General features: G+C 42.7%; 1 protein-coding gene across 1 annotated transcript; it reads left to right on the top strand.

The window, feature by feature from the left end:
• Positions 1–5,518: 5,518 nt before the first annotated feature.
• On the top strand, positions 5,519–24,288 carry LOC138095841 (sulfotransferase 2A1-like). The gene is made up of 6 exons (XM_068991763.1): positions 5,519–5,698; positions 8,709–8,917; positions 10,074–10,200; positions 12,751–12,845; positions 22,608–22,785; positions 23,996–24,288. The coding sequence occupies exons 1-6, from the start codon at positions 5,563–5,565 to the stop codon at positions 24,106–24,108; spliced, it is 858 nt and encodes a 285-aa protein (XP_068847864.1). The 5' UTR covers positions 5,519–5,562; the 3' UTR covers positions 24,109–24,288.
• Positions 24,289–27,543: the final 3,255 nt, after the last annotated feature.

Genomic DNA, 27,543 nt, shown 5'->3' with positions numbered 1-27,543 from the left:
TTCAAAAAAGGAAGATCATGGCATCTGGTCCCATCAGTTCAGTTTAGTTCAGTCGCTCAGTCATGTCTGACTGTTTTTGACCCCATGGACTGCAGCATGCCAACCCTCCCTGTCCATCACCAACTCCCAGAATTTACTCAAATTCATGTCCATTGAGTGGTGGCCAAAGTATTGGAGTTCAGCTTCAACATCAGTCCTTCCAATGAATATTTAAGACTGATTTCCTTTAGGATGGACTGGTTGAATCTCCTTGTTGCCCAAGGGTCTCTCAAGAGTCTTCCCCAACACCACAGTCAAAAGCATCAATTCTTTGGCACTCAGCTTTCTTTATAGTCCAACTCTCACATCCATACATGACTACTGGAAAAACCATAGCCTTGACTAGGCAGGACTTTGTTGGCAAAGTAATGTCTCTGGTTTTTAATATGCTGTCTAGGTTGGTCATAATTTTTCATCCAAGGAGTAAGTGTTTTTCAATTTCATGGCTGCAGTCACCATCTGCAGTGATTTTGGAGGCCCCTAAAATAAAGTCAGCCACTGTTTCCACTGTTTCCCCATCTATTTCCCATTAAGTGATGCCATGATCTCTGTTTTCTGAATGTTGAGCTTTAAGCCAACTTTTCACTCTCTTTCACTTTCATCAAGAGGCTCTTAGTTCTTCTTCACTTTCTGCCATAAGGGTGGTGTCATCTGCATATCTGAGGTTGTTGATCTTTCTCCCGGCAATCTTGATTCCAGCTTGTGTTTCTTCCAGTCCAGCGTTTCTCATGATGTACTCTGCATAGAAGTTAAGTAAGCCAGGTGACAATATACAGCCTTGACATACTCCTTTCCCAATTTGGAACCAGTCTGTTGTTCCATGTCCAGTTCTAACTGTTGCTTCTTGACCTGCATACAGATTTCTCAGGAGGCAGGTCAGGTGAGGTCTGGGGAGGTCAGGGGAGGATGAGATGCTGGATGGTATCATCGACTCGATGGACATGAGTTTTGGTAAACTCCAGGAGTTGGTGATGGACAGGGAGGCCTGGCGTGCTGTGATTCACGGAGTCACAAAGAGTCGGACATGACTGAGCGACTGAACTGAACTGAAGCTTTTGCAACATTTGCTAGATTACGCTCTCATTTCTTTCACTCTCATATACAATATAAACTTTTTCAGCCATCTGAAAGTAAGTTACAGAAATCCTTTGCTTTTATCCCTCAAAACTTCACTGTATGAGGCTTCTCTGGTGGCTCAGTGGTTGAATCCACCTGTCAGTGCAGGAGACAGGGGTTCCTTCCTGGTCTGTGAAGATCCCACATGTCCCAGAGCAACTAAGCCCATGCGCCACAACTATTGAGCCTGTGCTCCAGAGCCCAGGAGCCACAACTACTGAAGCCCATTTGCCCGAGAGCCCTGCTCCACAGGAGAAACCACAGCAATGAGAAACCTGCTCACCCCAGTCAGACAGTAGCCCTGCTCACCACAACTAGAGAAAAAGCCTGGGCAGCGACTAAGACCCAGCAGAGTTAAAAACAAACAAATACAATTATTTTAAAAAACTTTATATTTTCTAAGATCAAGAATATTTCCTTTATGAACACAAAAATGACAGAAATCAGGGAAGTTAGTATTGATGCAGTTATTATCTAATCCACAGTGTGCATTCAAATGTGGTCAACTGTCCAGTAATAAAATAATAGCATTTTCTGTGGTTTAGGAGTCAACCCAGGATTTAGTTTACATTCTCCCTTCTAATTTCTCTGGACCATATTGTAGTTTTTCTTTTCTTATGTTGTTTTTAAATAACAATTTGATAATTTGAATGGTACTAGACAATTATTCAGAGAAGGCAATGGCACCCCACTCCAGTACTCTTGCCTGGAAAATCCCATGGACGGAGGAGTCTGGTCGGCTGCAGTCCATGAGGTCGCTAAGAGTCAGACACGACTGAGCGACTTCACTTTCACTTTCCACTTTCGTGCATTAGAGAAGGAAATGGCAACCCACTCCAGTGTTCTTGCCTGGAGAATCCCAGGGACAGGGGAGCCTGGTGGGCTGCCGTCTATGGGGTCGCACAGGGTCAGACACGACTGAAGCAACTACTCAGCAGCAGCAGCAGACAATTATTTTTTAAGGATTCCTCAATTAGAGTTCACCGGAGATGTTCTCATTAATACCTTCAGGTCTAGACTTCATCTTTTAAATATGCCCACATAAAAGGAAGGAAGGAAAGGACTTCCCTGGCAGTCCAGTGGTTAAGACTCTGAGCTTCCAAAGAAAGGGGTTCAATCTCTGATCAGAGAACTAAGGTCCCACATGCCATCAGGCCTGGTCAAAAAAAATTGAAAAAAAAAAAGGAAGAAGGTGAGAGTAAATTTACCCAGGGGAAATCTCAGTTCAGTTCAGTCACTCAGTCATGTCTGACTCTTTGTGACCCCATGAATTGCAGCATGCCAGGCCTCCCTGTCCATCACCAACTCCCAGAGTTCACTCAAACTCACGTCCATCGAGTCGGTGATGCCATCCAGCCATCTTATCCTCTGTCATCCCCTTTTCCTCCTGCCCCCAATCCCTCCCAGCATCAGAGTCTTTTCCAATGAGTCAACTCTTCGCATGAGGTGGCCAAAGTACTGGAGTTTCAGCATCATTCCTTCCAAAGAATAGCCAGGACTGATCTCCTTTAGAATGGACTGGTTGGATCTCCTTGAAGTCCAAATGACTCTCAAGAGTCTTCCCCAACACCACAGTTCAAAAGCATCAGTTCTTTGGCACTCAGCTTTCTTCACAGTCCAACTCTCACATCCATACATGACTACTGGAAAAACCATAGCCTTGACTAGATGGACCTTTGTTGGCAAAGTAATGTCTCTGCTTTTGAATATGCTATCTAGGTTGGTCATAACTTTCTTCCAAGGAGTAAGCGTCTTTTAATTTCATGGCTTCAATCACCATCTGCAGTGATTTTGGAGCCCCAAAAAACAAAGCCTGACACTGTTTCCACTGTTTCCCCATCTATTTCCCATGAAGTGATGGGACCAGATGCCATGACCTTAGTTTTCTGAATGTTGAGCTTTAAGCCAACTTTTTTCACTCTCCTCTTTCACTTTCATCAAGAAGATTTTGAGTTCCTCTTCATTTTCTGCCATAAAGGTGGTGTCATCTGCATATCTGAGGTTATTGATATTTCTCCTGGCAATCTTGATTCCAGCTTGTGCTTCTTCCAGCCCAGCGTTCCTCATGATGTACTCTGCATATAAGTTAAATAAGCAGGGTGACAATATACAGCCTTGACACACTCCTTTTCCTATTTGGAACCAGTCTGTTGTTCTATGTCCAGTTCTAACTGTTGCTTCCTGACCTGCATATAGGTTTCTCAAGAGGCAGGTCAGATATTTCCATCTCTTTCAGAATTCTCCAGTTTATTGTGATCCACATAGTCAAAGGATTTGGCAGGGTCAATAAAGCAGAAATAGATGTTTTCTGGAACTCTCTTGCTTTTTCCATGATCCAGCGGATGTTGGTAATTTGATCTCTGGCTCATCTGCCTTTTTAAAACCAGCCTGAACATCTGGAAGTTCACGGTTCACATACTGCTGAAGTCTGGCTTGGAGAATTTTGAGCATTACTTTACTAGTATGTGAGATGAGTGCAATTGTGCAGTAGTTTGAGCATTTTTTGGCATTGCCTTTCTTTGGGATTGGAATGAAAACTGACCTTTTCCAGTCCTGTGGCCACTGCTGAGTTTTCCAAATTTGCTGGCATATTGGGTGCAGCACTTTCACAGCATCATCTTTCAAGATTTGAAATAGCTCAACTGGAATGCCATCACCTCCACTAGCTTTGTTCATAGTGATGCTTTCTAAGGCCCACTTGACTTCATATTCCAGGATGTCTGGCTCTAGGTGAGTGATCACACCATCGTGATTATCTTGGTCCTGAAGATCTTTTTTGTACAGTTCTTCTGTGTATTCTTGCCACCTCTGCTTAATATCTTCTGCTTCTGTTAGGTCCAAACCATTTCTGTCCTTTATCAAACCTATCTTTGCATGAAATGTTCCCTTGGTATCTCTGATTTTCTTGAAGAGATCTCTAGTCTTTCCCATTTTGTTGTTTTCCTCTATTTCTTTGCATTGATCACTGAGGAAGGCTTTCTTATCTCTCCTTGCTATTCTTTGGAACTCTGCATTCAGATGCTTATATCTTTCCTTTTCTGCTTTGCTTTTCGCTTTCTCTTCTTTTCAAGGAAACAGGATCAGATACTGACAAATAACTATTTGTAAGGCCTTCCCAGATGGCTATTTTGTTCTTTTGCATTTCTTTTCCATGGGGATGGCCTTGATCCCTGTCTCCTGTACAATGTCACGAACCTCCGTCCATAGTTCATCAGGCACTCTATCTATCAGATCTAGTCCCTTAAATCTATTTCTCACTTCCACTGTATAACCATAAAGTTAACAAACATTACTTCTGATGTTGATCAAAATCAACATCAAAAATGAGATGTCAGTGAAAGTGAAAGTCACTCAGTCCTGGCTGACTCTTTCGACCCCATGGACTAGGAATTCTCCAGGCCAGAATATTGGAGTGGGTAGCCATTCACTTCTTCAGCGGATCTTCCCGACACAGGGATCGAACCAGGGTCTCCTGCATTGCAGGTAGATTCTTTACCAACTGAGCTATGAGGGAAAGCCCAATGTGGCTCAGCTGGTAAAGAATCCACCTGCAATGCAGGAGACCTGGGTTTGGCACACCCCAAGAGAGGGACCTTCCCTCAAATACGTGACCAGTAATCAATCCTCAAAACTGTCAAAGTCATCAAAGATAAGGAAAGTCTGAGAAACTGTCACAGCCAAGAGAGACCTATGGAGACATGAAGACCAAATGTAACGTCATGTCTGGGATGGGATCTTGGACTGGAGAAAGGATATTGGGTAAAAACTAAGTCCGAATAATGTATGGACTATGAGAAATCTTCACACTATCTTTACAATTTTCCTATACATCTAAAAGTGTTGGAAAAAAATAACAAAGCTTATTTAAAATATTTTTTTAGGATTTCCCTGGTGGTCCACTGGTTAGGATTCTGCCTGCCAATGCAAGGGACTCAGGTTCGATACCTGGTCCGGAAAGTTTCCACGTGCCAAAGTACAACTTAGCCCCTGTGCCACATATTCAGCCCAGCTGCCTAGACCCCTCAGCTTGGCAACAAGAGAGTAACCCCTGCTTGCTGCAGCTAGAAAAAGCCCACATACAGCAACGAAGCCCTGGGGCAGCCAATAAATAATAAACTTAAAGATATACATTTTTAATCTACAACATGTCTACACCCTCCATCTTGTTACTAAACTTCTGGTTCCCTCCTGTGGGGTCAAACTCAGGTCACACCAGAATGTTCTCTGAATGACTTCACGGTTGCGCAATATTATCAATCTTGTAACCCTCTCTTTTTATGGGCAGGCACACTCATCAACAGCCTGGGAGAGATTAATGATTGTTCGATGTTGACTATAAAACGTATCTCCCAGTCCAGTAGTGACTATGGCTAAAAGGCTCACAAGAGGTAGAAAGAGCCCATCATCATGACAGGAAAGTCTTTGTGGTTTGAAGGGATACCCTTCCCAAGCCTGGATTACTCACCTGAACTCCTGAGAGAGGTGCAGGAGAGTTTCCTTGTTAAAGATGAAGATGTCTTACTGCTGACTTTCCCCAAATCAGGTAAGGAAGCAGGATCAGATACTGACAGGCTGTGGCTGTGGCCCTCATTCTTCAGTAGACAGATGGAAGGCTTTCTGTATGCTGACAATGCATTAGGGGAATAGAAATGTGCACTGATACCACTGGTGTCCAGAGAAAAGGGTTGAGCCAGGCAGTTGTACAGTCAGCTGAGTGCTCAGAGGGTGTAGTCAAAGGCATCAGAGGAAACCATGGGAATGAAACCTAAGGCAGATTCAGCTGTTTGTCGAGAGGAGTGGAAGAAGATGGAGTGAAGTCTGTTGAGGAAATGGGTTGCTATTGTTCAGTCACTCAGTACTGTCTGACTCTTTGTGAAACCGCATAAACTATAGCCCACCAGGCTCCTTTGTCCATGGGATTCTCCAAGTAAGAATACTGGAGAGGGCTGCCATCTCCTTCTCCAGGGGATCCTCCTGACCCAGGGCTTGAGTCCTAATCTCTCTGTCTCCTGCACTGGCAGGTGGATTCTTACCACTGAGCCCCCAGGGAAGTCCTAGAAGAAGGAGGGGAGGGAGGTAACTCTGTGAGATGTCTATGTTAATTAGCTTGACAGTGGTAGTCTTTTCACAATGTGACACGTGACAAATGAACATGTACACCTTAAAAATACACATTCTTTTTTAAATAGAATTTTGCTTCTTGCTTTTATAATTACTATTGATTTATTTCGGACTGTGTCAGGTCTTCTCTGCTGCATGGGCCTTCTCTAGCTGCAGTGTGAGGGCTTCGCTAGAGGCAACTTCTCTTGTGGAGCCCGGGTTCTAGGGCTTCAGTAGTTCAGTGACTCACGGCTCAGTAGTTACAGCTCATGGGCTTAGTTACCCCACTGCCTGTGGGATCTTCCCGGGTCAGAGATTGAACCCATGTCTCCTGCTCTGGCAGGTGGATTATTTACCACTGAGCCCCTAGGGATGCCCTATTTCTGCTTTATATGAAAGAGATGATAAGCTCCCTGCTAGCAGAAACAAGTCTTATCCAGTTACTTGTATAATATAATGGAGCAATGGACAGTTTAGTCTTGCCATGTTGACCCCACTGTTTTTGAACTGAGGGTGTAAACATATACATCCTTAACTTGTTAGTAATAAGTCAATAAAACAAGGTGGGAGGGCTGAGGTGAGGAATAAAACATAACTACCGCAGCCAAGAAGCAAGATAGAAGAAATGGCACTAACTGAGATCAAAAAGAGTGAACGTGGGGCGTCCCTGTTTGATCCCTGGTCAGGGAAGATTCCACATCCTGTGGAGCAACTAAGCCTGTACACCGCAACCACTGAGCCAGTGCTCCAGGGCACACAGGCCACAGCTGCTGAGGCCCATGTGCCTGGAGCCTGTGCTTCACAAGAAAAGAAGCCACTGCAATGAGAAGGCTTCTCAGTAGCCCCTGCTCACTGCAACTAGAGAAAGTCTGAGTGCAACAATGAAAACATAGCACAGGCATTAATGATAAAATAAATAAATATTTTTTTAGATAAAGGAAAGAATTAGCAGCAGGAAAATAAAATAATTTTTTTTAAAGAGTGAATGTGAAATTATCTTGTGGAAAGAGATACTTTCCAGGACTTCCCTGATGGTCCAGTGGTTAACAATCTGCCTGCCTTGCAGGGGACATGGGTTCAATCCCTGGTCCAGGAAGATCCTCCATGCTGTGGAGCAATTATGCCCGTGTGCCACAACTACCATAGCCTGCAGGCTCTAGAGCCCATGTTCTGCAACAAGAGAAGTCACGGCAATGAGAAGCCCGAGCATCACAACTAGAGAGTAGTCCCCTGCTCACCCCAACTGGAGAAAGCCCAAGTGCAGCGAGACCCAGCCAAAAATAACTGCATAAATAAATATAACTTTTCAAAAAGGAGAGATTTTCCAGGAAAGCTATCAGCATATCAGCATGGATAGTGATCAGGAATTGGAAAAGAACTTGGCAAATCCACTGAACTGAAAGGATGTGGATCATACATCTAAGAGTGGCAAGGTCATAGAGGGACTGTGATTGGGCAAGAAGCAAGGCTGAAGTCATCGGAAGTGCAGTGGTAATGATGAGCCAAGGGCAATGGGAATCTCTTAAAAGGCCAAGAGCAACAGGAACATGTTCAAGGGATTTAAGCAAATAGCCGAAGCATAGAAGCAACCCAAAGGTCCATTGACAGATGAATGGGTAAAGAAAATTTATTATTCACATATTGAGAATATTATTCAGCCTTAGAAAGGAATGGATTTCTGACACTTGCTACAACATGGATAAACTATGAAGACACAGTATGTATGGAGTGAAGTGAAAGTGTTAGTTGTTCAGTTGTGTCTGACTCTTCATGATCCCAGAGACTGTAGCCCTCCAGGCTTCCCTGTCCATGGGTTTCTTCAAGCAAGAACACTGGAGTCTGTAGCCTTTCCTTCTCCAGGGGATCTTCTGACCCAGGGATCGAACCTGGGTCTTCTGCATTGCAGGCAGATGTTTTATCATCTGACCCACCAAGCTCTACATGGTATGTATGACTCCACTCAAATGAGGTATCAGAAACAGAACATAGAATGGTTGCCAGGGACTGGAAGGAGAAGAAAATGGGAACTTGTTACTTAATGGGCACAGAGGTTCAGCTGTGCAAGATGGAAAAGTTCTGCAGATTGTTTGCACAACCATGTACATATACTTAACCCTAAAGAGCTGTACAGGGCTGCCTGGTGGCTCAGTGGTAAAGAGTCCGCCTGCCTAGGCAGGAGAAGTGGGTACAATCCCTGTGTTGGAAAGATCCCCTGGAGAAGGAAATGGCAACCCACTCCGGTATTCTTGCCTGGGAAATCCCAAGGACAGAGGAGCCTGGAGGGCTATAGTCCATGGGGTTGCAAAAAGAGCTGGACATGACTGAATGACTAAACAACTCAACTGTACATTTAAAGATGGTTAAGATGGTACCTTTTATGATCTGTATACATTATAAGAATTTTTTTAAGTCAGATTAAAATGATTGATCATATTTTTCCTTTCTTTATCTAGGAACAAACTGGTTGATTGAAACTGTCTGCTTGATTTACTCCAAGGGGGATCCCAAGTGGGTCCAGTCTGAGCCCATTTGGGACCGCTCCCCCTGGGTAGAGACTAAGGTTGGGTATGAATTACTAAAGGAGAAGGAAGGCCCACGTCTCATCAGTTCTCACCTGCCCATCCAACTCTTCCCCAAGTCTTTCTTCAAATCCAAGGCCAAGGTCAGTGTACAGCAGTCAAGACAGTCTTCATCAGGGCTTCCCTGGTGGGCCAGTGGTGCTCTGTCGCTTAAGTCATGTCCGACTCTTTGTAACCCCATGGACCGTAACCCACCAGTCTCTGCTGTCCATGAGATTCTCTAGGCAAGAATACTGGAGTGGGTTGCCATGCCCTCCTCCAGGGGATCTTCCCAAGCCAGGGATTAAACCCACATCTCTGGCATCTCTTGCATTGACAAGAAGATTCTTTAGTCTATAGTATCCCAGAGGGAAAGAACAATGCTTTCCTCTTACGAAGATCATGGCATCCGGTCCCATCACTTCATGGGAAATAGGTGGGGAAACAGTGGAAACAGTGTCAGACTATTTTTCTGGGCTCCAAAATCACTGCAGATGGTGATTGCAGCCATGAAATTAAAAGACACTTACTCCTTGGAAGAAAAGTTATGACCAACCTAGATAGCATATTCAAAAGCAGAGACATTACTTTGCCGACTAAGGTCTGTCTAGTCAAGGCTATGGTTTTTCCTGTGGTCATGTATGGATGTGAGAGTTGGACTGTGAAGAAGGCTGAGTGCTGAAGAATTGATGCTTTTGAACTGTGGTTTTGGAGAAGACTCTTGAGAGTCCCTTGGACTGCAAGGAGATCCAACCAGTCCATTCTGAAGGAGATCAGCCCTGGGATTTCTTTGGAAGGAATGATGCTAAAGCTGAAACTCTAGTACTTTGGCCACCTCATGTGAAGAGGTGACTCATTGGAGAAGACTCTGATGCTGGGAGGGACTGGGGGCAGGAGCAGAAGGGGACGACCGAGGATGAGATGGCTGGATGGCATCACGGACTTGATAGATGTGAGTCTGAGTGAACTCCAGGAGATGGTGATGAACAGGGAGGCCTGGCGTGCTGCGATTCATGGGGTCGCACAGAGTCGGACATGACTGAGCAACTGAACTGAACTGAACTGAATTGGTCCAGTGACTAGTTCACTGGAATTTTAAAATACACATTTGATTAATGAATATAATAACTAGTTTATTAAAATAATCCATGATATTTAAAGGGCACTCTCTAGGAACTGGTTTTTTTTCCCATTTTTATGATGATTAAGAAGGTTAGAAAATGGCTATTGATTTTTCATGATCCAATTTTTCTCTTTAAGATGATCTACCTCATCAGAAATCCCAGAGATGTTTTTGTGTCTGGTTATTTTTTCTGGAAGAGTGCAAAATTTGTTAAGAGACCACAGTCACTGGAACAATACTTTGAATGGTTTGTCGAAGGAAATGGTGAGTGAATATAAAATATGAAAGCTCGGAGTTGTCAGAGTCCTTCAGCAGACCTCTTTTTATTTTTTTACCCAACTTGATGTCTCTACATCTAACCAATGCATGGGTTTAGGGTTCCGTCACCACTGGAACCAAAATTTTCTGAATCCACATATTATCTTGTAAAGCAGAAGGACTTCAACCAGCCCTTTTGTTTGCCCCATCAGAAACTATCCTAGCTATCTTCTGAATCTGCATGACCTAATACTAACACAAAGCGTTCACATTCTTCTCCTGTACCCTCCTAAATTTGTGAAAGTCAGGAGACTTTCTGAAAGTCAACTTTCATTGGCTTCCTGGACAATACAATCCTGACTTTCCACCGTTTATGGGTGCATCTTTCAAAAAGTCCCTTAATTCTCTTGTCCTCTGTGTCTAAAAACTATGCATTACCCCAGGACCTTTATGGGCTTCCCAGTTTTCTCAGTGGGTAAAGAATCTGGCTGTAATACAGGAGATGCAGGAGATACAGGTTCTGTCCCTGGGTCGGGAAGATCTCCTGGAGGAGGGCATGACAACCCTCTCCAGTATTCTTGCCAGGAAAATCCCATAGAGAGGAGCCTGGAACGCTCCAGTCACTGGGATCGCAGAGAGTCAGACACAACTGTAGTGACTTAGCATGCGTTCACTCAGGACCTCTATTTTTTTGAATTAATTATTCATTTGTCTGGCTGCATCGGGTCTTAGATGTGGAAGGTGAATTCTTCCATCTTAGTTGTGGCTTGGGGGCTCTTTCATTGCAGCATGGGGGATCTAGTTCCCTGACCAGGGGTAGAACCCTGACCCCCTGAATTGGAGCACAGAGTCTTAGCCACTGTACCACCAGGGAAACCTCTCTGTACTTTTAATTATGCAGAGCTTCTAGGCATTCTCAGATACTTGAAATGTTGCAGTTTTTCCCAAAACTATGTGATGAGTCTAGTACCTCACCTGTGATACGTCTCCCGGTTTCAGAACTGTTTCTTAACAGCCCATGGGCATCTTCACTAGAGAGGGCCATTGTTGTTTAGTCGTTCAGTCACGTCTGATCCTTTTCATAAACTATAGAAAACAGCATCTCTCCCATCTCTATAGTTTCATCTTTTTCCCCCCTTAGTACTCATCACCAGTGAGTATGTATTCTATTTATTTGTTTCTGCCACATGTCTCTCCACAAAGATGCAACGTCTTTGAGTTTTTCATTGTTGACTCCAGGCCCTAGAGCGGTGCTTGCCACTTGTGTGTGCGTGCTCAGTTGATCAGTCATCTCTGACTCATTGCAACTCCCTGGACTATAGCCTGCCAGGCTCCTCTGTCCATGGAATTGTCCAAGAATATCGGAGTGGGTTACTGTTCCCTCCTCCAGGGGATTTTCCTGACCCAGGGATCGAACCCACATCTCTAGCCCTCTTGCATTGGCAGGCAGATTCTTTACCACTGCTGCCCCCTGGGAAGCCCCATTATCATCAGTGTGAGATGACAAATAAATAATCAAATGCAACATGAAATAAAGCAATGAGATCTTAGTAATGTCATTAAGAGATCTATTAATGTCACTCTTTGATGCTCACAGAGGGCATCCTGCCATCAGTGGACATTCCCTCTGCTCCCTGTCTGTCAACATTCTGCCGGAACTCGACATCTTTTCTGCTTCTTGGGCAGCTAGGGACACACTGGTCACCAAGACAGTTGATGGTGCTGCTGTCGACACGGGAGAATCTAGTGATGTCCTTGGTCTATGGGAGTCACGCTACAGACTCTCTATTGTCCTCATCTGCATGCTCGGCAGCCCTTCCAGGCTATGACACGATCATCACTTCTATATTGAACAGTTCAGGTTCCCTCACTTTCTTTTTTTCGCCCTCAACACTGAAGTCCAATCTTCAAACACTGGAAGTCATAGTTTTTATTGAGCTGATCCTGAGTGAACTCTTCAGCCATATCTCCTGATTTGCTTCAGGCTACTCTTTCAGAAAAAGAGTAATAAGACTTCCCTGGTGGTCCAGTGGTTCAGAATCTGCCTGCCAAAGCGGGTGACATGGATTCGATCCCTGGTCTCGGAAAATCCCACAAGCCATGGGGCAACTAGGTGGGTGCACTGCAACTACTGAAGCCAGTATTCCCTTTCTGATTTGGTCTCCCGAGGAATCATGATTCCAACAGCAACAATGAAGGGGGATGACAGGGACGGGGGGAAAACACAAGTGTTGTGAGAATGTACCTACCAAGCAAAAATATCTAAATGCTGAACAGATAAGAGGCCCCCCCCCAAAAAAAACAGCCACTTCTCAGACCACATGGTTCACTGGACACGATCTCCTCACAGACCCTTGAAAACTGTATACAAAACCTGCTGCAAAGGCATTAGGCTTGTTAAAGGGCAAATGCATGGTGTTGGATACCGGTTATAACAAGCGTAAATGTGCCTGGCATTATGCTAGCAATTATGCCCACAGAGTGAACGTAGTGTATGAATCCCTGCTTTCATTCCATGTGTCATCTACTCACTCTTTCTGCCTCCCCTCCATGCAGTGGTATTTGGATCGTGGTTTGACCACATTCGGGGCTGGATGTCCATGAGAGACAAGGAGAACTCCCTGATACTGAGTTATGAAGAGATGAAATGGGTAACTATTGCTCTTACAGTCAGCACACTCTCTCTCACCACCATCTGCACTCCCCCCACCTTCCCTCCATTCCCCTGGGTCTCCCTTTCACTTTCTCAAAGTTTAGCCTATAGTCAATAGGAGTGAGAATAGCAACCTGGTCTTCATTGCCTCGTTTCTGGTTGACACTTCAAAGCTCCATGCGCTCTTTCTTCACATGTTTTTCTTTGTTTCACCATAAGGTGAAGGGCTTTTTTACAAAAGAATTTTACTTATGTATTGGCTGTGCTGGGTCTTCTTGGCTGTCCTCAGGCTTTCTCTAGGTATGATGAGACGGGGGTACTCTTGTTGCAGTGCCCGGATTCTAGAGCACAGGCTTAAAAGTTATGCCACATGAGCTGAGTTGCTCCGAGCCAGGTGGGATCTTCCCAGACCAGGGGTCGAACCCATGTTTCCTGAACTGACAGGCAGAATCTTTAACACTGAGCCCAGGGGAGCCCCTTTGTTTTCTTTTTGTTAGGATTTTTGTTCTGTTCTGTCCATGTTGTTCTTGTTGTTGTTGTTGTTTTTACAGGTGTGTGATTTCTTTTATTTAATTAATTTATTTCAATTGGAAGCTAATTATCTTACAATATTGTAGTGGTTTTTGCCATACATTGACATGAATCAGCCATGGGTGTACACGTGTTCCCCATCCTGAACCCCCCTCCCACCTCCTTCCCCATCCCATCCCTCAGGGTCATTCCAGTGCACCAGCCCTGAGCACCCTGTTTCATGCATTGAACCTGGACTGGTGACCTATTTCACAAATGGTAATATATATGTTTCAATGCTATTCTCTCAAATCATCCCACCCTGGTCTTCTCCCACAGAGTCCAAAAGTCTGTTCTTTACATCTGTGTCTCTTTTGCTCTCTCGCATATACCATCTTTCTAAATTCCATATATATGCATGAATATACTGTATTGGTGTTTTTCTTTCTGACTTATTTCACTCTGTATAATAGGCTCCAGTTTCATCCACCTCATTAGAACTGATTCAAATGTATTCTTTTTAATAGCTGAGTAATATTCCATTGTGTATATGTACCACAGCTTTCATATCCATTCACCTGCCAGTCAACGTCTAGGTTTCTTCCATGTCCTAGCTATTGTAAACAGTGCGGCGATGAACATTAGGGTACATGTGTCTCTTTCAGTTCTGGTTTCCTTGGTGTGTATGCCCAGCAGTGGGATTGCTGGGTCATATGCAAGTTCTGTTTCCAGTGTTTTAAGGAATCTCCATAGTGGCTGTACTAGTTTGCATTCCCACCAACAGTGTAAGAGTGTTCCCTTTTCTCCACACCCTCTCCAGCATTTATTGTTTGTAGGCTTTTTGATACCAGCCTTCTGACCAGCGTGAGATGGTACCTCAATGTAGTTTTAATTTGCATTTCTCTGATAATGAGTGATATTGAGCATCTTCTTAGATGTTTGTTAGCCATCTGTATGTCTTCTTTGGAGAAATGTCTGTTTAGTTCTTTGGCCCATTTTTTGATTGGGTCATTTATTTTTCTGGAATTGAGCTGCATGAGCTGCTTGTCTATTTTTGAGATTAATTCTTTGGCAGTTGCTTCATTTGGTATTATTTTCTCTCATTCTGAAGGCTGTCTTTTCACCTTGTTTATAGTTTCCTTCGTTGTGCAAAAGCTTTTTAAGTTTAATTAGGTCCCATTTGTTTATTTTTGCATTTATTTCCATTACTCTGGGAGGTGGGTCATAGAGGATCCTGCTGTGATTTATGTCAGAAAGTGCTTTGCCTAAGTTTTCCTCTAGCAGTTTTATAGTTTCTGGTCTTCCATTTAAATCTTTGATCCATTTTTAGTTTATTTTTGTGTATGGTGTTAGAAAGAGTTCTAGTTTCATTCTTTTACAAGTGGTCGGGCAGTTATCCCAGCATCAGTTGTTACAGAGATTGTCTTTTCTCCATTATATATTTTTGCTTCCTTTGTCAAAGATAAGGTGTCCATAGGTATGTGGATTTATCTTTGGGCTTTCTATTTTGTTCCATTGATCTATATTTCTGTCTTTGTGCCAGTACCATACTGTGTTGATGATGGTAGCTTTGTCAGTATAGTCTGAAGTCAGGCAGGTTGATTCCTCCAGTTCCATTCTTCTTTCTTAAGATTTCTTTGGCTATTCAAGGTTTTTTGTATTTCCATACAAATTGTGAAATTATTTGTTCTAGTTCTCTGAAAAATACCATTGGTAGCTTCATAGGGATTATCTATGGATAATCTATCTATCTATAGATTGCTTTGGGTAGTATACTCATTTTCACTGTATAGGTTCTTCTGATCCATGAGCATGGTATATTTCTCTATCTATTTGTGTCATCTTTGATTTCTTTCATCAGTGTCTTCTAGTTTTCTATATATAGGTCTTTTGTTCTTTAGGTAGCTTTATTCCTAAGTATTTTATCCTTTTCATCATAATGGTGAATGGAATTATTTCCTCAATTTCTCTTTCTTTATTCTCATTGTTAGTGTATAGGAATGCAAGGGATTTCTGTGTGTGAATTTTTTATCCTGCAACTTTACTATATTCACTGATTAGCTCTAGTAATTTTCTGGTGGAGTCTTTAGGGTTTTCTATGTAGAGGATCATGTCATCTGCAAACAGTGAAAGTTTTACTTCTTCTTTTCCAATGGATTCCTTTCATTTCTCTTTCTTTTCTGATTGCTATGGCTAAAACTTCCAAAACTATGTTGAATAGTAATGGTGAGAGTGGGCATCCTTGTCTTATTCCTGCCTTATGGGAAATGCTTTCAATTTTTCACCACTGAGGATAATGTTTGCTGTGGGTTTATCATATATGGCTTTTATTATGTTGAGGTATGTTCCTTCTATGCCTGCTTCCTGGAGGGTTTTATCATAAATGGATGTTGAATTTTGTCAAAGGTTTTCTCTTCATCTATTGAGATAATCACATGGCTTTTATCTTTAATTTGTTAATGTGGTGAATTACATTGATTTGCCAATATTGAGGAATCCTTGCATCCCTGGGATAAAGCCCACTTGGTCATGATGTATGATCTGTTTAATATATTGTTGGATTCTGTTTGCTAGAATTTTGTTAAGGATTTTTGAATCTCTGTTCATCAGTGATATTGGCCTGTAGTTCTTTTTTTGTGGCAACTTTGTCTGGTTTTGGTATTAAGGTGATGGTCCCCTCATGGAATGAGATTGGCAGTTTACCTTCCGCTGCAATTTTCTGGAAGAAATTGAGTACGATAGGTGTTAGCTCTTCTCTAAATCTTAGGTAGAATTCACCTGTGAAGCCATCTGGTCCTGGGCTTTGTTTGTTGGAAGATTTTTATTACAGTTTCGATTTCTATGTTTGTGATGGGTCTGTTAAGATTTTCTATTTCTTCCTGTTTCAGTTTCAGAAGGTTATCCTTTTCTAAGAATTCATCCATTTCTTCCAAGTTGTCCATTTTATTGGCATTTAGTTGCTGATAGTACTCTCTTATGATCCTTTGTATTTCTGTGTTGTCTGTTGTGATTTCTCCATTTTCATTTCTAGTTTTGTTGATTTGATTCTTCTCCCTTTTTTTCTTGATGAGTCTGGCTAATGGTTTGTCTATTATATTTATCTTCTCAAAGAACCAGCTTTTAGTTTTGTTGATTTTTGCTATAGTATCCTAGGTTTCTTTTTCATTTATTTCTGCTCTAATTTTTATGATTTCTTTCCTTCTACTAACACTGGGGTTCTTCATTTCTTCTTTTTCTAGTTGCTTTAGGTGTAAAGTTAGGTTATTTATTTGATTTTTCTCTTGTTTCTTGCAGTAAGCTTATATTGTTATGAACTGTCCCCTTAGCACTGCTTTTACTGAATCCCATAGGTTTTGGGTTGTTGTGTTTTCATTTTCATTCGTTTCTATGCATATTTTGATTTCTTGTTTGATTTCTTCTGTGTTTTGTTGGTTATTCAGAAGTGTGTTGTTTAGCCTCCGTATGTGTGTATTTTTAGTAGTTTCTTTTCCTGTAGTTGATGTCTAATCTTACTGCATCGTGATCAGAAAATATGCTTGAAATGATTTCAATGTTTTTGACTTTACCAAGGCTAGATTTATGGCCAGGATGTGATCTATCCTCGAGAATGTTCCATGTGCACTTGAGGTAAAGGTGAAATTCATTATTTTGGGGTGAAATGTCCTAGATTTCAATTAGGTCTAACTGGTCTATTGTATCATTTAAAGTTTGTGTTTATAAACCTTTTCTGTGTTTTCTGTCTAGAGAAGATCCTTTAACATTTATTGAAGAGCTGGTTTGGTGGTGCTGAATTCTCTCAGCTTTTGCTTATCTGTAAAGCTTTTGATTTCTCCTTCATATTTGAATGAGATCCTTGCTGGGTATAGTAATCTGGGTTGTAGGTTTTTCTCTTTCATCACTTTAAGCATGTCCTGCCAGTCCCTTCTGGCCTGAAGAATTTCTGTTGAAAGATCAGCTGTTATCCTTATGGGAATCCCCTGTGTGCTATTTGTTGCTTTACCCTTGCTGCTTTTAATATTTGCTCTTTGTGTTTGATCTTTGTTAATTTGATTAATATGTGTCTTGGGGGTGTTTCACCTTGATTTTATCCTGTTTGGGACCCTCTGGGTTTCTTGGACTTGGGTGGCTATTTCCTCCCCCATTTTAGGGAAGTTTTCAACTATTATCTCCTCAAGTATTTTCTCATGGCCTTTCTTTTGGTCTTCTTCTTCTGGGACTCCTATGATTTGAATGTTGGGGTGTTTAACATTGTCCCAGAGGTCTCCCAGGTTGTCCTCATTTCCTTTAATTCTTTGTTCTGTTTTCCTCTCTGTTTCATGTATTTCCACCATTCCATCTCCCATTTCACTTATCCTATCTTCTGTCTTAGTTACTCTACTGTTGGTTCCCTCCAGAGTGCTTTTGATCTCAGTTATTGCATTATTCACTATTGACTGACTTTTTAATTTCTTCTAGGTCCTTGTTAAACATTTCTTGCATCTTCTCAATCCTTGTCTCTATTCTATTTATCTGTAACTGCATTTTGTTTTCAAGATTTTGGATCATCTTTACTATCATTATTCTGAATTCCTTTTCAGGCAGACTCCCTATCTCTTCCTCTTTTGTTTGGTTTAGTGGGCATTTATCATGTTCTTTACCTGCTGAATATTGCTCTGCCTTTACGTTTTGTCTAGATAGCTCTGTTTGGGGTGGACTTTCTGTATTCTGGAAGTTTGTGGTTCCTCTTTATTGTGGAGGTTGCTCCCTGTGGGTGGGGTTAGACTAGTGGCTTGTCAAGGTTTCCTGGTTAGGGAAGCTTGCATCAGTGTTCTGGTGGGTAGAGCTGGATCTCTTCTCTCTGGAGTGCAATGAAGCATCCAGTAGTGAGTTTGGAGGTGTCTATGATAGGTTTTGGAGAAGGCAATGGCACACCACTCCAGTAGTCTTGCCTGGCAAATCCCATGGATGGAGGAGCTGGTGGGCTGCAGTCCATGGGGTCGCTAAGAGTCGGACATGACTGAGCGACTTCCCTTTCACTTTTCACTTTCATGCATTGGAGAAGGAAATGGCAACTCACTCCAGTGTTCTTGCCTGGAGAATCCCAGGGACAGGGGAGCCTGGTGGGCGGCCATCTCTGGGGTCGCACAGAGTTGGACACGCCTGATGTGACTTAGCAGCAGCAGCATGATAGGTTTGATGTGACTTTGGGCAGTCTCTACTTTAATGCTCAGGGCTATGTTCCTGTGTTGCTGGAGAATTAGCATGGTATGTCTCACTCTGGAACTTGTTGGCTGTTGAGTGGAACTTGGTTTCAGTGTAAGTATGGAGGGTTTTGGATGAGCTCTTGTCGATTAATATTCCCTGGAGTTAGGAGTTCTCTGGTGTTCTCAAGTTTTGGATTTCAGCCTCCTGACTCTGGCTTTCAGTCTCATTCTTTGAGTAGCCTCAAGATTTCTCCATCCATACAGCACTGATGATAAAACATGTAGGTTAATGGTGAAAAGATTCTCTACAGTGAGGGACAGCCAGAGAAAGTCACAGAGTTACATAAAGAAGAGAAGAGGGAGGAGGGAGATAGAGGTAACCAAGAGGAGAAGAGGGACAGTCAAAAGGAGGGAGACCAATCTAGTTCAGTAATCAGTTCCCTGAGTGTTCTCTACAGCCTGGAACACCCAGAGAGATTCACAGAGTTAAGTAGAGAAGAGAAGGGGGAGGGAGGAGATACAGGTGACCTGGGGGAGAAAAGGGAGAGTCTAAAGGGGAGAGAGCAATCAAGCCAGTAATCACATCCCTAAGTAAAAATAAGTACTGAAGACTAGATTCTTAATGGTACAAAATTGATAACAAATACCAAGAAGCAAAGATGAAAAAATCTAGAGTAAATGTTAAACTCTCAAAAATACAAAACAATATCAATCACAAAAATTATAAAAAATATATATGTGAAATTTGCTTTAAAAATAGGGTCTTTTTTGCAAGGTAATAGTAAGTTATAAAAATGAAAATTAAAGGAGTAGTAAAGAAGTTAAAAATAAAAAAACTAAATAATGATAATAGTAAAAATATATCTAGGAATTTCTCTGGAGCTGTTGAGGACAGCGTGGGGTCAGTTCAGTTGCAGGTAGTTCCTTGTTCCAGCTTATACTTCTTCTCAAGGTCTATGCTGCTGCTGAGTCACTTCAGTCGTGTCCAACTCTGTGCGACCCCATAGACGGCAGCCCACCAGACTCCCCCGTCCCTGGGATTCTCCAGGCAAGAACACTGAAGTGGGTTGCCATTTCCTTCTCCAATGCATGAAAGTGAAAAGTCAAAAGTGAAGTCGCTCAGCTGTGTCCGACCCTCAGCGACCCCATGGACTACAGCCTACCAGGCTCCTCTGTCCATGGGATTTTCCAAGCAGGAGTACTGGAGTGGCGTGCCATTGCCTTCTCCTCTCAAGGTCTATAGGCCCCTTCCAATGCTTGCTGCTGCTGCTGCTGCTGCTGCTAAGTCGCTTCAGTTGTGTCCGACTCTGTGGGACCCCATAGACGGCAGCCCACCAGGCTCCCCCATCCCTGGGATTCTCTAGGCAAGAATACTGAAGTGGGTTGCCATTTCCCTCTCCAATGCATGAAAGTGAAAAGTCAAAGTGAAGTCACTCAGTCGTGTCCAACTCTTAGCGACCCCATGGACTGCAGCCCACCAGGTTCCTCCATCCATGGGATTTGCCAGGCAAGAGTACTGGAGTGGGGTGCCATTGCCTTCTCCATTCCAATGCTTAGTCAATGCTAACTACAGAGTTTTAATTTGTTGCACCTGTCACTTCCAGAGCAGCTCCCTCTTTGCTTATTTTTGCTTCCTCTGTTTGCAAGTTTCTTCACTGTCTGATTTCCACCCTGCCACAAGGGGGCGAAGGTGGTCACTTATTTAGCTCACTTGTTCAGTTGTGCTGTAGGGTTTGAGGACTACTGCAAACAATTTTCACTGGCATGTGTGGGGAGTGCTCGCAGTGTATGGACCACACTGGGTTTGCCTCAGCTCAGTCCCTTGTGGCTCTTGTGTTCTTTGTAGCTCAGCTGGTAAAGAATCTGCCTGCAACATGGGAGATGTGGGTTCAATCCCTGGGTTGGGAAGATCCCCTGGAAAAGGGAAAGGCTACCCACTCCAGTATTCTGGCCTGGAGAATTCCATGGACTGTATAATCCATTGGGTCGCAAAGAATCAGACACAACTGAGCTACGTTCACTTTCACTTTCACTTTCATGGCCCCTGTGCTTTCTCGCTCTACACTGCTTAGGCTCCAGGTTGCTCTGAAGGGGAACTGTCCAAAGCAGGCCCTGGGTTGTGTGCACTTCCCAGGTCTAAACTGCTCAGGTTCAGGTTCTTGAGTACTCCACAAAGGCAGAGACTTGGTTGGGCCTGCATTTTGTGACCTTCCTAGGTCCGAGGAGCCCAGACAACCAGGTGCTTTTCAAGCACACTCTCCCAGGTGTGTAGTGGATTTTATCACCTCCCCGGTCCCAGCCGCTCAGTTTCCTGAGTGTGTCGCAAAAGAGGTGTGCCTTGTGTCTCCTCTGGGGGGCTGATCTCAGGCTGCGACCCTCCTGGCAGATGTCAACCATCCAGGATCCCAGGAAGACTTAGTTAGCAACTGGGAGCCTGCTCACAGTTTGGTATAGGATGCCGTCTCTGGGGCCAAGATTGCCCCCTGCCTTCCAGCTCTGGCTGTCGCCCACCTGTCTCTCTGCCTTCGGCATGGAGATGGGCCAGTCTGCAGCCAGCTAGCTCTCCTATTGTATTCACTCAATCCTTTGTTCTGGGAGCCGACCAGGCTGTGACTTAGGTTAGAGCTTTTTGAGGGAAAGTTCTCTCTCTCTCTCTCTCTCTTTTTTTCCTCTCTCTCTGGCTATCCCACAGTTTGGGTTGCTATCTCATGTTAGCTCCTTCAGATTGTCCTCTGGGCATTCAGGCCCGGTCCTTACCCTAAGCATGCATCCTGTGCCTCCCCCACTTACTGGTGCCAGACGCGAGCATCTAGGCTATTTCTATGCTGGGAGTTGTGCTTAAGGCACTTATTCTGTGGGCTTTTTTTTTATCCCCCCTCCCGGTTATGTTGCCCTCTGAGATTCCAAAACTCCCCACAGACCCGCTGGTGAGAGGGTTTCCTGGTGTTTGGAAACTTCTCCTTCACGATTCCCTCCCTGGGACAGGTCTCTGTCCCTAACAATTTTGTCTCTCTTTTTGTCTTTTATATTTTGTCCTACCTCCTTTTGAAGGGAATGGACTGCCTTTCTGGGTGACTGGAGTATTCTGCCAGAGCTCAGAAGTTGTTTTGTAGAAGCTGCTCAGCATTCAAATGATTTTTTGATGGATTTGCGGGGGAGAAAGTGGTCTCCCCGTCCTATTCCTCCACCATCTTAGGACTACCCCAAGTGTGTGATTACTTGTTAGACCATACTGAAGGCTCATGGCATAAAGAAAACCTTTAAAGCATTATACCTCTAAGAGGAAAGTCTGATTTAAAGCAAAGCCGTTCTGGTTATAAAATCCTTTTTCTTATCATAATCTCCCAAGATCATATGTGAAGTATTGAGATAATAAATAAGAAGATATGGTAAAGCTCTCTTGTTTTGTTCAAATGTTAGTTGGGAAAAACAGCATTATTTGGGCACATAACCAAGGCTTGAAATCAACTCCTTAAATTTTTGTCAATTTCTCCCTGAAACTCTCTTCCCTAACCCTGATTATAACTCCAGAAGCCCTTCTTAAGTCTCTTTAACAAACCCAGCACTTCAGTGTTTCAATGTGTCCTGAATTCAACTATACTGGGAAATCCATCATGGTCTTTCGATCTACTTTTTTCAACCTTTCTCTGAATCATTTTTAAATTTTTCAAAAGTTTTATTGACATATAGTTGCTTTACAGTGTGTGTAGCTTCTAGTGTAAAGTGAATCAGCTATACCTATGCATATATCCCCTCTTTTTTATTATTATTATTATTTCCTTCCCATTTAAGTCACCACAGAGCTTGACTAGAGTTCTCTGTGCATACAGTAGGTTCTCATAGGTCACCTATTCTTTACTTAGTATTGATAGTGTCTATGTGTCAATGTCAATCGCCCAGTTCATCCACTCTGGACTCTCCCAACTCTATCCCTACTCACGTCTCTACATTTCTTTCCTCTTTTCCTCTCCTCTCTCCCCCTCCTCTTTCAACTGTCTCCTCCCCCTCATCTTTTTTCCTATGTTCTTGCTCTTTCACATAATCTCTCAGATTTTCTCTTCTTCTAGAACACAAGGAGCACTGTGGAGAAGATCTGCCAATTCCTGGGCAAGAAACTAGAATCAGAAGAACTGAACTCAGTCCTCAGAAACAGTTCTTTCCAGGCCATGAAAGAAAACAATATGTCCAATTATTCCCTCCTGAAGGGTCAGTATTTTGAGGAGAATGGACAACTTTTGAGAAAAGGTAAAGAAAACATTCTGCCTTCAAAATGGATCAGAATATGTAGAGATTATTCTTGGCTTATAATAGGGCACTAACCACTGGGAGTAGGGAAAGTTTGAATTTATCAATTTAAATTGCTCATCAGTTGAGATGATCTCTTGTGAGCCCTTATCAGGGCATCTCTTTTTAGAGTACTGATGTGGGCTGCAGGTGCTTGAGAAAGTTATTTAAGATTAATTTGTTTTGGTGTGGACCATTTTGAAGTGTTTATTGAACTTGTTACAATATTGTTTCTGTTTTATGTCTTGGTTGTTTGGCTGCAAAATAAATAATGGCATGACCAAATAAATAATAAACAATTTTTAAAAAGACAGAGAAGAGTAGTTAGACATCTAATACAATAATGCAGGTGAGAAATGATGTTGGCTTGGACGGAGGTGGTAGAAATAGAAGTTGTGAAAAGTGACTAGACACTGCTTATTACAGACCCCATGGACATCTGTCCATGAGATTCTCCAGGCAAGAATAATCGAGTGGGTTGCCATGCCCTCCTCCAGGGGATCTTCCCAACCCAGGGACTGAACCTGGGTCTCCTGTGTTGCAGGCAGATTCTTTACCATTTGAGCCACCAGGGAAGATCTGTTATAGAAAATAAAGCAGTGTTATTGGTGATGAATTTCATTCAAGATGAGAGAAGAGAAAGCAGGAAATTGTTCCAAGCAGGCCAGTGTGTAAATGAGTATGACCATTAGGCATATGAAAACAACAAACCATTGGTCATTCTGCTGTATTAACTGGAACTTCCATGTCAAACAGACAGAAGGAAATAGATCGAGGGATTCCCTGATGGTTTAGTGGTTAAGAATCTGCCTGACAACGCAGGGGACACAGGTTCGATTAGTTGCCCATTGGCTGTGGGCTACTAAGCCCATGCGCCACACCTGCTGAGGCCGAGCTCTAGAGCACATGCTTGGCAACAAGAGAAGCCGTGCACTCAAACTAGAGAGTGGCCCGTGCTCACTGCAACTGGGGAAAGCCGATGCACAGCAGCAAAGACTCAGCACAGCCACAAATAAATAAATTTAAAAATATATATAAAATAAACCATGTAAGAATGTGTTGTGTACTACTTAATAGCAATGCATTAAAATAAATAGATCTAGAAGACATGTATTGGAGTCTTGAGACCTACCCCTAGATCTGACGTGAGTCTCTATTTTGTGTTTGTCAGGCGTGGCTGGGGACTGGAAAAATTACCTCACAGTGGCCCAAGCTGAAACCTTTGATACACTATTCCAGGAGAAGATGGCAGACCTTCCTCAAGATCTGTTCCTGTGGAAATAATGATCAAAAGCTTCTGGATCTTATATGGACAATGATAATTGCTCTCCTGTCCTCATATATGTGAAGGACTGGAAGTAATTGCATAAAACCTGTTATTTCATCCTGGTGCTTCAATTGATCCAATGTCTGCATCTTTGAGGACCTGACTATTAAAATTATCAGAGTACCCCTATTTGGCTTCTTGGTATCCCAGCTTTCAAAAATTGTTTATAGTGTTTCATTTCATTCATACAGAGTGGTCAAGAAATAACACAAGAAGTGTTGTTGTTGTTCGGTCACTAAGCTGTGTCCGACACTTTGTGACCCCATGAACCACAGCACGCCAGGGTCCTCTGTCACCGACTATCTACGAGTTGGCTCAAATGCATGTCCATTGAGTCTGTGATGCAATCTAACCATCTCATCCTCTGATGCCCCTTCCTCCTTTTGCCCTAATCTTTCCCAGCAGCAGAGTCTTTTCCAGTGATCGGCTCTTCACATCAGGTGTTCAAAGTATTGGAGCTTCAACTTCAGCATCAGTCCTTCCAATGAGTATTCAGGGTTGATTTCCTTAGGATTGACTGGATTGATCTCCTTCTGTCCAAGGGACTCTCAAGAGTCTTCTGCAGCACAGAAGCACCACAATTTGAAAACATCAATTCTTTGGGGCTCAGCCTTCTTTATGGTCCAACTCTCACATCCGTAGAGTCAAAACTATGGTGTTTCTAGTAGTCCTATATGGATATGGAAGAGAAGCCCTGGATGGTCCTAATTTTAGCTGACTGAAGCCCACCAGGAAATGATATCAACCTAAATGTTTCTTTAATTACTTCTGGAGTCAATATTTCAGAAGCAGGCATTCTTCTTTTTGCTTGTTATGTGAATGTGGGAAGCCTTGAATCCTAGAGTCCTCCACTGGGTAATAGAAGGTGGGACCCATAAAATAACAATTGCTATTATAGATTTTCAATGTGGCCAAAAAGAGAATTCTCACAGCCCAACCACTAAAACCTGGAAGCATTTCATAAATTCTAAGTATGTTAATGATGAAATGGCAAATAAGAACTGGATCCTGCCATGTAGTTTCACCCCCATACCTGTGAGTCTAAAGCAAGTTCTTGTCTCTTATGCTTAAAAAGAGAGATTTCAGGGACTTCCCTAGTGGTCCAGTGGTTAAAACTCTGTGCTTCCAATGCAGGGTGTGTGGGTTTGATCCCTGCACAGGGAACTAAGATCCCACAGGCTACACAGAGTGGCCAAAAAAAAAAAAAAAGAACAAATATATTTCTTTAAAAAGTAGGTTGCTATAAAAAAAAAGTGTGAAAGATTTAAATCCATGGTATCCCAATTTCACTGTAGCTTATTGTCACTACATCTATTTATTTAGTTTTTATTTTGATTTTTTAAGGGCTTCCCTGAAATCTCAGTTGGTAAAGAACCGCCCTGCAATGCGGCAGAAGCCTGTTCAATTTCTGGGTCAGGAAGATCCCCTGGAAAAGGAATAGGCCACCCACTCCTATTCTGCCCTACAGAATCCCAAGGCCCATGGGGTTGCAAAAAGTTGGACACGACTGAGCAACTTTTTTTGTTTTTAATTATCTTCAAACTTAGGGGAATCTTGCAAGCAATACACACAAAATTCTTGTGTATAATTCACACAGATTTACCAACACTAACCTGTTGTAACATTTGCTAGACTACGCTCTCATTTCTTTCACTCTAATATACAATATAAACGTTTTCAGCCATTTGAGAGTAAGTTGCAGAAATCCTTTCCTTTTATCCTTCAAAACTTCAGTGTATGGGGCTTCTCTGGTGGCTCAGTAGTTAAGAATCCACTTGTCAATGCAGGAGACATGGGTTCCTCCCTGGTCTGCGAAATCCCACATGTCACAGAGCAACTTAGGCCGTGTGTCACAACTATTGAGCCTGTGCTCCAGAGCCCGGGAGCCACAACTCTGAAGCCCTCGGGCCCGAGAGCCCTGCTCCACAGGAGAAACCATAGCAATGAGATGCCTGCTCACCTCAATTAGAGAGTAGCCCCACTCACCACAACTAGAGAAAAAGCCTGGGCAGTGACTAAGACACGGCAGAGTTAAAAATAAATAAATACAATTATTTTTAAAAAGCTTTATATTTTCTAAGATCAAAAATATTTCACTTATAATCACACAAAAATGACAGAAATCAGGGAAGTTTGTGTTGATGCAATGTTATTATCTAATCCACAGCGTGCATTCAAATGTGGTCAACTCTCCCAATAATGAAATAATAGCCTTTTCTGTGGTCTAGAAGTCAATCCAGGGTTTAGTTTACATTCTCCTCTATCTGGAACATATCCTCAGCTTTTCTTTTCTTTTTTAAATAACATTTGATCATTTAAATGGTGCCAGACAATAGTTTCAGAGAAGATCCTCAATAAGAGTTTACACAATGTGTTCTCATGAATACCTTCACATCTAGACTTCATGTTTTAAATATGCCCATATAAAAAGGAGGGAAGGTAAGGAGTTCCCTGGCACTCCAGTGGTTAAGACTCTGAGCTTCCAAAGCAAGGGGTATGGGTTCAATCTCTGATCAGAGAACTAAGATCCCACATGACATGAGGCATGGCCAAAACATTTAGAAAAAAAAAAGATGGGGAGAGTAAATTTACCATGGGAAAATCCAACAAACATTACTTCTGCCAGGCGATCAAAGTCAACATCAACAATGAGATGTTAGGTTGATAGTAAATACCCTCTGAGTGTTGTGACTGTACTAGCATTTTTCCTCCATGGTCTTCCTCTCCAAAACCCAGAAACCCAGTCTAATTATGAGAAAAACATCGGGCACACCCCAAGAGAGGGACCTTTTCGAAAATACCTGACCGGTAATCAATCCTCAAAACTGTCAAAGTCATCAAAGACAAGGAAAGTCTGAGAAACTGTCACAGCCGAGACCTAAGGAGACATGAAGATCCGATGTAACGTCGTGTCTGAGATGGGACCTTGGGCCAAAGAAAGGATATTAGGTAAAAACTAAGGAAGTCTGAATAAAGTATGGACTATGAGAATTCTTTACAATTTTCCTATATATTTAAAAGTGTTGAAAAAATCACAAAGCTTATTTAATATATATATTTTTAAGACTTCCCTGGTGGTCCAGCGGTTAGGATTCTGCCTGCCAGTGCAAGGGACACAGGTTCAATACCTGGTCTGGGAAGTTTTTACATGCCATGGCAGAACTTAGCCTCTGTGCCACATACTCAGCCCAGCTGCCTAGAACCCCCGCTTGGCAACAAGAGAGTAACCCCTGCTTGCTGCAGCTAGAAAAAGCTCACACACAGCAATGAAGACCTAACCCAGCCAATATATACATAATTCTTAAAGATATACATCTTTAATCCACCACATGTCTACACCCTCCATCTTGTTACTAAACTCCTGGTTCCCTCCCATGAAGTCAAACTCAGGT

The sequence above is a fragment of the Capricornis sumatraensis genome, chromosome 20 (genome assembly GCF_032405125.1).
Source record: "Capricornis sumatraensis isolate serow.1 chromosome 20, serow.2, whole genome shotgun sequence".
Lineage (NCBI taxonomy): Eukaryota > Metazoa > Chordata > Mammalia > Artiodactyla > Bovidae > Capricornis > Capricornis sumatraensis.
This window is presented reverse-complemented; position numbering and strand designations above follow the sequence as displayed.

What these genes read in the sequence shown, in the direction of transcription:
- LOC138095841 (XM_068991763.1), top strand. Translation starts at nt 5,563, where the DNA reads ATGACAGGAAAGTCTTTGTGGTTTGAAGGGATACCCTTCCCAAGCCTG. An exon ending in TCTTCAAATCCAAGGCCAAG is followed by an intron (nt 8,918 to 10,073) that starts GTCAGTGTACAG and finishes TTTCTCTTTAAG; the next exon opens with ATGATCTACCTCATCAGAAA. An exon ending in TGGACAACTTTTGAGAAAAG is followed by an intron (nt 22,786 to 23,995) that starts GTAAAGAAAACA and finishes TGTGTTTGTCAG; the next exon opens with GCGTGGCTGGGGACTGGAAA.